The 10,762-nt window shown below is 26.7% G+C and overlaps 1 protein-coding gene across 2 annotated transcripts; it reads right to left on the reverse strand.

The window, feature by feature from the left end:
* Positions 1 to 378: 378 nt before the first annotated feature.
* On the reverse strand, positions 379 to 6,288 carry LOC114119423 (small RNA 2'-O-methyltransferase-like). 2 transcript variants are annotated; one of them, XM_027980971.2, is made up of 8 exons: positions 6,137 to 6,288; positions 5,732 to 5,824; positions 4,599 to 4,751; positions 4,255 to 4,508; positions 3,708 to 3,893; positions 3,493 to 3,643; positions 2,593 to 2,807; positions 379 to 1,544 (listed from the first exon to the last, which is right to left on the reverse strand). In XM_027980971.2, the coding sequence occupies exons 1-8, from the start codon at positions 6,164 to 6,166 to the stop codon at positions 755 to 757; spliced, it is 1,872 nt and encodes a 623-aa protein (XP_027836772.2). In that variant the 5' UTR covers positions 6,167 to 6,288; the 3' UTR covers positions 379 to 754. The 2 variants fall into 2 exon arrangements, with proteins under 2 accessions (XP_027836772.2, XP_050059998.1); XM_050204041.1 differs by adding an exon at positions 5,241 to 5,313 and having other exon boundaries at positions 5,732 to 6,222.
* Positions 6,289 to 10,762: the final 4,474 nt, after the last annotated feature.

Genomic DNA, 10,762 nt, shown 5'->3' on the forward strand with positions numbered 1-10,762 from the left:
CTGTAAAAGTTAATCTACGTCATAACTTATTAACAGTAATCAATTGTGTGTTTGATCTTTTCCGAACTGATTATAAAATCTAAAAGAATGTGCCTATGTTTTATTGATATTTTTATTTTTTATTTTTTTTATTTATATTCATCATCTAAGAGCCACTTATGAGGGGATCTTGTACATTCAAACTTTTTTGGTAAGCATAAAAATATCTTTCAATAAAAAAAAAGAATGAACTACTTAAGTGTAGAGTTTCTACAGAGTAAATCACTAGACACCATCTACATGAAAAATACTAACTAAACTCCATATACTTATGGCATTATTTAAATTCAATACTATCACTAAGTCCAGAACTAAGTCCGTAATAAATTTAAAAAACAGTTTTAATTTTTTTTTTTTTTTTATTAGTTGTTAACAAGAAAAATAAATAAAACAACAAATTAAGTTTAATATTTAAAAACAGATGTCAAATAATGAAAATAAAAGGAACACATATTAATACCCATCACTTGTTAAAAATTTTATAACTATTAAATTTAAATACAGTCTTAAGTTTACAATAAGTTGTTTACACATACAATTTAAAATTAGATCATTTAAGTACTTCATCATTAAAATTTCAAAACCAATACTGTTCAACACATTCATTAAATAATAAACAAATTATGCTGTAGCAATTATAAGTGTTGTAGCATTTGTTTAAGATTATGTTGTATTATGAATTATTATAATTATTTAAATATTTAATTGTAAATTTTCATTTTTTTGACAATTCTTTATCGGGAGTAAGTAACAAGTTTTCTGTAAAATCATTTTCATCTAACAAAGTTCTATTGAAGCACACTGTTGGTTGGTTATCAATTTTGTTTTCTTCGTCATAGATAGTTGTACGTATTTCATCAGAATGATTAGATTTAAGTTTATGAGTTGTATCAGATGTACAATTTACTTTTAAAGATACATTACTATTATTTTGAATAATAGTGTTATCATTGACCGTGTTGCCGTTTAGTTCATCATCATCATTAGAAAATTCAAGATTTTTTGTAACGCATGTCAATGTATCTTCTGTTTCATTGATATCTTCTTCATTGATTACAGAATTATTTCGGCCTGTTCTGAAATCCTGATAAATTTTACAGTCTTCAACAACAATGCTACCATTACAACTAGAAGAGATTTCCATATCTTCAGTATTTTCACTCTTATTGTAATCAACTGCTGTTTTATATAAATCCGAATTTGAATGCACTGTGCTAAAACTGTCCACATTATCTAAATAGGATTTGAATTCTGGATTTTTAGTCATTGGAGTGGAATAACAAATTTTTGATTTGTCTGGACTCAAGCCTGCTGATGCATTCCAATCTTCATTTAAATCATCAATGTCCATTTTTTCACATAAATTGTACTCCTGTCCACTATTGTTTGAAGAAGAATCCGAATCTGATTCATATTCATCAGAACTGACTTCTGACTTAGTTTTTATCAATAAGTATTCTTTGTGATCATTTGTTATGATCATATAGGCTTCGTTGACAACATCTCTATTTAATAAAAATTAAATTAATTAAAATATAACATAATATTAAGTAAGTCTTAGAAATTATAGCATCAAACATAATATATAGTACTTCATAATACCCTATATAAAACTTAAATATATATTGAATATTAAAAAAGTATTTGTGTAAGTATTCAAATCATAAAGTTTTTTTTTTGTAAGCGCAGTTAATAAAATATAAATAATCAACAAAAATGTAATAATTTAATCAGTCAATATACCTACAATAATATAATATTAAGAATGGTATAAAATATAGCATATATTATATGAACTTAATGGAAATGGTTATGATTTAGTATGCATGAGTATGAGTATATATTTATAAGAAACATCAGCACTCATGAAATGACAATTTTAATTATTTTTATTTTATTACTCATTTAGAGTAAGCAAATTTTACTCCAAATTAAAAATCAATAAAATCTGTATCTAAATATGACTTGTATTAATGTTTTAAATTTTGATTATTTTATTGTTCAATCATTCAATCAACATCAGTGCAAGTTATCTACCACAATTTTTGTTTCAAAGTACTATAAGGCAATACTAAACTAACTTAAAAAATACGAGCAAATAGTTAGTATAACTTTACTAAATATCAATTTATGAAAAAATATGTCATATAAAAAAAATATCAATATTAAAAGTAATAATAATAAAAAATTATATGAGCAAATATTAAAAATTATTAAAATATTATTATTACTATTGATGTATTAATTATTTTTTTTTTTTTTTGATTTTGTGTCATTTAAATTATCAATAATTAAATTCTTTGATAAAAACATAGCTATCATAACCATTCTTTCAAAAGAAACTCTATTAGCATATATAAGTCTATGTGGCGAGCCCCATGCAGCTTGCGAGATGCGGTTTGGCCACCCCTGCTCTATACACATTCATTGAATTGGTTTACAATCCTTTCAATCCCTCCTGATTAATTGTTTCAATTAACAATACTTTTTAAAAACATTATAAATTATTTATGTTAAATATAATATAATTCAATTTATAGATAAAGTACAAACTTTAATTTATCTATAGATGAACAGCATTCTGAAACATGTGGCATAATATCACTTAACGGTATTTCCATATTATCACCAACTATATATTTCTTATTGCATGAAGCTTCTGAAACAAATTTTCTTAGCTTTTCAAATATGGACCGTTTCCAATAATGTTCATCATCAAGTTCATATGGATAGTTAACGCGTCTCAACAATTTATAAGGAGTAGAACCCTGAAAATATAATATTATGTTAATAATTAACAAAATAATAATAATTATTATTTATACGAATAATTTCTAATAATAAATAACAATGTTATATAATAATATAATATAAATAAAAACTAAGTTGGATTTGATAATCAATTACATAATATAATATATATATATATATATATATATTATAAGCTGACTCAGCAAAATTTGTATTGCTTGTAACGAATTTTATTTTTTTTTTTAGCAGCATCTAACCAAACCTAAGAAGTGAAAAAAGAAAGCTTTAATAGCTTTTGTGGTTTCTGAGATTAATGTATACTAACAAGTCTACAATTGTTTTTATAAACAAAAAATTAAAAAATAAACATAAAATTATTAACATGGTTCAATTAACTTAATAGAAATAAACTAATTATTATTGAAAAAAATTAATTTTTTTGTTAGAATAAAATCTTATAATGATTCAAACTGTTGTGGAATTAAAATAAATTTTATTTATCACGTTTGAATAAAAAAAAATATTCCATATTAAATAAAAAGCTCTGAAATATATAACAATATATTTCAATATTTTATTTATAAAATCTAACTGATGTGTGATTAAATGTTTTAATTTTACTATTTTATTAAATTATCAATATGAAATTACTCATAAGAACTTAAACACAATTAAAAGTAGATAATTAAATTAACATCTTACAGTAGGTTTAACAGGGGATGTAGTCATATCTTTCCTGTAAAAAATAGCCATTTGACTACAACAACCAATATTTTCTGTACCAGAAGGACCAGCTCCAATACCATCAAATTGTACAGCGTATTCTGAATAACGGGTAATTATTTTTTTAGCCCTATAGAAAGAAAGAATAGTATAAACACGATTGATAGATAAAAGTATATTTTAAAAATGATTACCATTCCTTAAATTGTTTTCTAGTCCATTCAAATTTATGGTCATCATGTCTAAACTCTGTTGTAAAATTTGGAAATATAAAATTGAATTCTACATTGGGTGTAGTGAATACGGCTAATTTTGGTTTAATGAATTCAAACACAGTATAGGGTAGTGTTTCCAGAACGTCCAAATATAAATGTTCAATTCTATTAATCAAAAATAATACATTATTAACTAATGATAGGTCAAACTGTTTGAATTTCAAACCAAACCGAACATGAAAAAAAACATAATAATATGAAATTTATTGTAAATACAGTTCCATAGACTTAAAAACTAAAATGTAGAATAGGTAATACAAAAACTTAAAACATAATAGCAAATAATTATTATGGTTGATTTAGTTTGTAAGTACAATGTACTTTGGTAGAAAATTTGAAGGTTCGGTTCGGTTTGGGTTCGAAAAAATAATTTAAAGTTTGGTTAAATTTAAAAAATTAGGGTTTGGCCCATCACTATTATTAACCAAATTTACTATACTACTTAAAATCTGTAACATAAATTTACAATTCAATACATATAACTGCATCAACGCCTAACATTCTGTCATCTTGGTCAGCTATACTCCCATTATAAATTTCTACTGTCAAAGGCTCTTTACGTTCATGCATTGATATATGATCATAATTAGTTGGTAACACTTTAAATTGATTTATATCCAATGTATCAAAATCCACATCAACATTAATAATGTTGTTGAGTCCTGGAATTAGTTTTATACATTTAAATAAACCAAGCTCCGAACAACCAAAATCAACCACCTATAAATTACATTTAAAAAATATTAATATGTAGTAAACAAGAACATGTATATTATGAAAAATTTACAATTATTATAATAATTATCATACTTTTTTTATTGAACCATTCCAAATAGGATGTTCAATAATTTCTTGTATAGCCATGTATCTTTGCATATACAATGGTGGCCAAAATTTTAAGCCATATTTGTCCAGTGTACATACACATGATTCTTGACTGATAATTTCTATTATTTTTTCTTCCTAAAATTGTTAAATTTATATTTTAAAATAAATATTCAAGTGATTATATTAAAAATTTTCTTTTTGTATACTTAAGCTGTTTTTTAATATCAACACAAAAATTATAAATTGATAATTGATAATTTCAACACTAATTCTATCATCTATTAAAAATACAATCTTTACTACTTTGAAATTAAAAAAAAAAAAATCATTAATAGCTACTTAAAAAATGAGTATCTATGTGTTTACAAATTTAAAAATAATATGAATACATAATATCAAACGGTAAAAGGCAAAAGGGACTAAGCAACACAATGTATACAATGGGACAACTGACAAGTAAAGCATTCAATTATACATGCACTAGGTAGTATTCTAATAATCAATTAGTAATGAGATTTTAAATTTTTAGTTTTTGGTAGATATAACATATATTAAGAAAAATGTTATATAAATATTGGTCAAATACTAAAAATACTACCTAGACGAATATCAAAAACACAATACCTGATTGTACCAGGAACCCTCGAGGTTAAGGGATTCTTAATAGCCCGAGATTTATCCTTGGTTTTTCTTTAATCTTTAATATACATAATAGGTAATTAAATTTAAGAATAGACACTTATTACTGAATTATAAATTAAAAAGCTAATTATTAAAACAGAACATTCTTTATGAAAATAATCAATAATAAAAAATTAAAAATCTAGGCAAAGAAAAATCAAAAAACGAATATTTTTTAAGATAGGTAGCCATCAAAAGTAATTGGATCTTAACCTTTAGAAAGAAATCTAGAATTGAAATTACCTATTATATTTTACTTAGGTATACTAATAAAAAATAAAAATCATTGAATAATGATATATTTGCATAAAAGTGAACTTATTCATAACAGTAATTCTAATGAATTCTATGTAAGTAAAACCCGAGGTTACCTAACCGTTAAAAATATATAAAATAATTACTATTATTTGTATAATATCCATAATATTATTTACCTCCATATCAGATGTTTCGCTATTATATAAATAACGGTTAATAATAGACTTCATATAATCTAAAAAATCATCGCAGTAATTCAACAGAATACTCTGTACAACCAACATATTTAAAAATGATCAATTATAGGTACAAACAACTTAAAAATTAAAACTGATTCGTCGAATGAACAAATTTTAAATTATGATATCGACAAATATACATAATAATCAAAACCACGATGCTATAGTATGCAACTGACTATATTATGTAGGTACTGTTAATTATGAATTATGAAACAACCGTGACTGTCAAATATTATAATACTGTAGAATAGTAGAACACAGTCAATTTAAATTTCAAAATTTAATACAATTTTTCACGACTGAAATATGAAAAGATTAAAGAACACTAAAACACTTTACCAAATTGAAAAAAGATTTCATCAAGTACATTGTACAAATGCAACATGGATACTGGAATATTGGAATATTTGTCGCATGGCACTGAGAAACAAAACAATCGTGTTATCAATTGAAGTGTTAGATAACGTTAACGGACATTTTATTATTATTATTATTATTAGTATAATCAAAAATTCAAAAACAAAACATACAGAGTGTTTCAAAAGTCATCATCCGATTATGAACTATAATATAGTTCGGCAACGGTTTATCACAGGTTAATGAACAATTTATTAATGGAAAAGTTAGATAACTAAGTTTATTTTAAGCTATCTAGTTGATACATTTGGCACTGTAAAGGTGCCCACACACTGCAGCGGTAGCGGTGGCGGTGGCGGTGGCGGTAGCGTTAAAATGAGTCTGGACACAATTTTACCGCCACCGCCGAGACAATAGAATTTTACCGCCACCGCTGCAGTGTGTGGGGACCTTAATGGTGGTGGATTGGCGTAAATGTATACTGGGGGCATACTAGAAATATTGCTGATCATAACTGGTGTTACGGCATTAACAGCATCTTTGATTCTGATTTTAAGCTCTTCCAAGTTTTTAGGTAGGTAATTATGGTACATACGCTTTCTCTTTTAAGTAAAAAAATTACACACTGTGAGGTTAGGGGAATGTGGTGGCCAGGGATGAATCACCAAATGCCAAATCTTCATTTTCATTTACGCCCAACCACCGCCATTACGGAGCCAAATTTATCGGCCATAGCCAAATTCCTCCAACAAAATTAAAAAATAGTTTTTGACCCAGCTAATTTATCAGCTAGACAACTTAAAATAATCTTACCTTTCCATTAATACATTGGTCATTAAACTGCGATAAACCGTTGTCGAACTATATCAGTTCGTAATCGGATGAGGACTTTTGAAACACTCTGTATTACACATCAACATTAAATTTGTTATGAATTGATTAACCTGTCTCCTGTTATAAGCTTAATATGCAGCTTGAGTTGGAGATAGGGAAATCCATTACTGCATTTTTATTATTATCTGGAAATTAAAATAATTGTGTTATTTAATATTTTCATGATTTAAATTAAAATATTTATCAACCATTATTCTTTAATAAACGAAGTTAATTTCCAGTATAAAATTAGCTCACCCCTTTGCACTAAAATAAAATAAAAATATAATACCTACCTAACCCAAATAGCCTGGTTTTAAAAAAAAAAATGTTGTGAATTCAACATTGAGCTTTTAATGCAATATGTACCCAAGAAATTATTTAAACAAGTTTTGTTTTTTATTATTGTTTTGTTGTATTAATTATATATTAAACATCTATCAACAAAACAGCTTAAAGCCTAAAAAGAAAAATAACAATATTTTTAGGAATTGCTATTGCTATGATTGGCAACGGTGCGTCGGTGCCCCTATTATATTAAAAGCAGATATTATCCGTGATTAAATGATACTACAAGAAGAATAATACAACTACGCACTCTAGTGGAGAAATATAATAGGTACTGTTTCTTTTTAAGTCCGTTATACGGGACTGTATGTAAGCATTGTAAGCATCATACTCGTTCGTTATTTACGCTATTTGTGAAGTACATTTTTTACACCTACATTTCGATTTCATACAATACTACGATAGTACAATTAATTTTATAAGTTAATAATTCAAATATTTAAAAACTAAAGTAACATATTTAATAATAAGAATGTAGGTACAGTGGTAACCAAAATGTTTTTTTTCGTTTATGATGATCATCGATTATGAAAAATATCAAAATCCTCTTTTTTGTGTTTGAACAAAAAAATTGTTAGTAAATCAGTAATTTGGACGAAAACTTATAAGTTAATTATTCGTGAAAATATGTGCATATGTGGTTATTCAATTTTGGTTACAAGTACTTACAACAGAATAAGAATATAGATTTTACAGGTCAAAAACTTTCAGTTTTTTTTTTGTAAATTTTATTTTTGTTTTTCCCAACTATAACATTTTTACTTTAACTCTCTGGATTACCAACCAGATTATTCTTTCTATATTTGCATTTTATATACCTAGGTACTATAAAACGAGTAGGTATACTTAGATAAAAAAAAAAAATCATCATTGTAGAATTATAATACATGCATCACTCCACTCAGAATTTTAAATACTATCAATTATCATTACTTAATAACATTTTAATACATGATAAATATTCGATTAAATAATTTTATTCGAGATATTATTATTATTATTTTTTTAAGAAAAAATGTGGAAAAATCGATCTTAAGTAAACTTACGACAAAATTAAATCTACTTTCAAAATGCGTCTAGGACATTTCGTCGACGAACGCGTTTTAACAAACCCTTTAGTAGAGGGTTAGGAAGAAGGCCTCTACTACTACAGTCCCAGCGTCGTACGCAAATACGAGCATTTTAATATTTTATTGTCTTATTTGAATTTCTCTCTAACATATTAATTAGGTATATTAATTATACTTTACCGGATAGTGGACACTATTTTTTTTTGTAATTATTTTTAGCAGTGACACCATTGTGAAAAAAAAAGTTGTTACAGTGATGTCCGCGTTACCATTCGCTCGCTGCGCTGCGCTCGAACAAAAAAAAAACGAAAATATCCCTAGACTTGCTACAGCTATGCAACACCACCTCAAATTGGTCATTAGGTAACCGCTGTGTTACCTAACCTACCACTCTTACCATTTTTCGGACAAGTGCGAAACGGTCGGCGGTAAAAATATGTCCTGGTTAGTTTCGAAATTGTTATTATTTTATTAGATTATTAATCGGTACATTTTACGAGAGTTGTGTATTAAGCAGACAGAAAATCACCAATTTCAGTATTATCATTATTATTATTAGCTGCGAATATCGCCGTGTATAGCCCCAGCCTAAAACTAATAAGAAACGTTTCGTGTAAGTTAATTTATTGTTAAATAATTATTGTATATTTATCGTTCAATTTATAGAAAAGTCAGTACTACTCTAATGCGACGACAAGCTGCCACCGACTGTTATTATAATATTATAATTATACATTATAGTCAGTGTCTGGTTATCGCTTCAATTAAAAATTAAAATTTGACACTTTTGTTCAATGACCATTGTGAACGGTTGTGTTTTAGTTAAACTTTTATTTTTGTCGTATATTTCTACTTAAATATTTTAATATGCTTAATATTAGGTTTCATAACAAAATATTATGGGTACACGTATTATTAATTCAATTACTAAAATATAATTTTTTTACAATTCGATCAGTAAGTAAATTTCTTAATATATTGAACTATGCTATTATTAGGTACCTACTTTCTAAAAAGCTTGTGAGAAAATAATACTTTCGGGTAAAATCTATGATTAGGTATGTTAATTGTTTTGTGCTATGCCGTGACTTAAAATTTGATTTTATTCTGATAACTAACTGTTTATTAAATTTAAATTAGAGCTTATAAGTTATAACAAAATAAATTGATAGATGTAGACATTTTTAATTTAGAAAATTATTAAAACGGCGTATCTTATAATACATGAATATTCATAATACAATATATCAAAAATTCATAAAGGCTTATTTTTTCAATAATATATGAACAATTTATATCTTAATAATTTTAAAATTATCATAAAATAATAAATTACAAACATTATATTAAATATAAACATTGGAATCTATGTAATTATATGTAAGTATAAAGTGGCCCATGATGAGGATTTACTAATGTCTTAAGTGGTGATAGTGATAGTATAATTATACCGCCATATAAATTATTTATCACATACTCTCATACACTCAATACACTCTACAGTCTACATCTCAACTGATTGTCATTTGTCGTTTAAAATAAATCATTATAAGATTGTATGATATACATAGGTAGGTATTATTGCACATGCTTATTATTTATACAATATTATTTCGGGGGATAACTTGTTTCGCCAGATATAAAGTTTACCGGGATAACATGTTTCGTCACAGAAAAATACATTTCGACGAAACAGTCACATTGATTTTGTAAACGATAGACTGTTCTTATGATGCGTGACCTACTCGGCGACCATACGAGCCAAACGGGAAACGCATCCCACTACACGTCATATATGCAACACGCGTGCAGGAGGGATTTTACTGATACCATAAGAGGACTTGAGTGCAGCAAGAGCTTCGTTACCCAAGTTCATCAGAACAAGGGTCGAAATTTCGAGAACCCCGTTCGGTTTTTAGATAATACCGAGTCAATACTCACCCAACCGCCTATATACACCCGCAGTGCGGCGTAGATACGATTTTTTTTCTGTGATGGAGGGGGGGGGTTAAAATATATTTATGAAACAAATTACAAGTTATTAGTTAAACTAAATATCATTTTTATTTTGTTCTATCCATTATAAAAAAGATTTTTTTTTTTTTGGGGGGGGGTCTTACTACACCACCCTCCCACAACGACTCCACTGTACACCCGTCGGATTGGTGCTGTACTGCGTGTCGCGTGTGACAACTAATCAAAACAAAAACAGATTTACTCCAATCCAAACATCGTTGACGAAATCAATTTGTGTAGTTTTAACATATTACGCCAGGTTTTAGGATTCGTATTAAAAAGTTAATCATAATATCGGTCC

The sequence above is a fragment of the Aphis gossypii genome, chromosome 3 (assembly GCF_020184175.1).
Source record: "Aphis gossypii isolate Hap1 chromosome 3, ASM2018417v2, whole genome shotgun sequence".
NCBI lineage: Eukaryota > Metazoa > Arthropoda > Insecta > Hemiptera > Aphididae > Aphis > Aphis gossypii.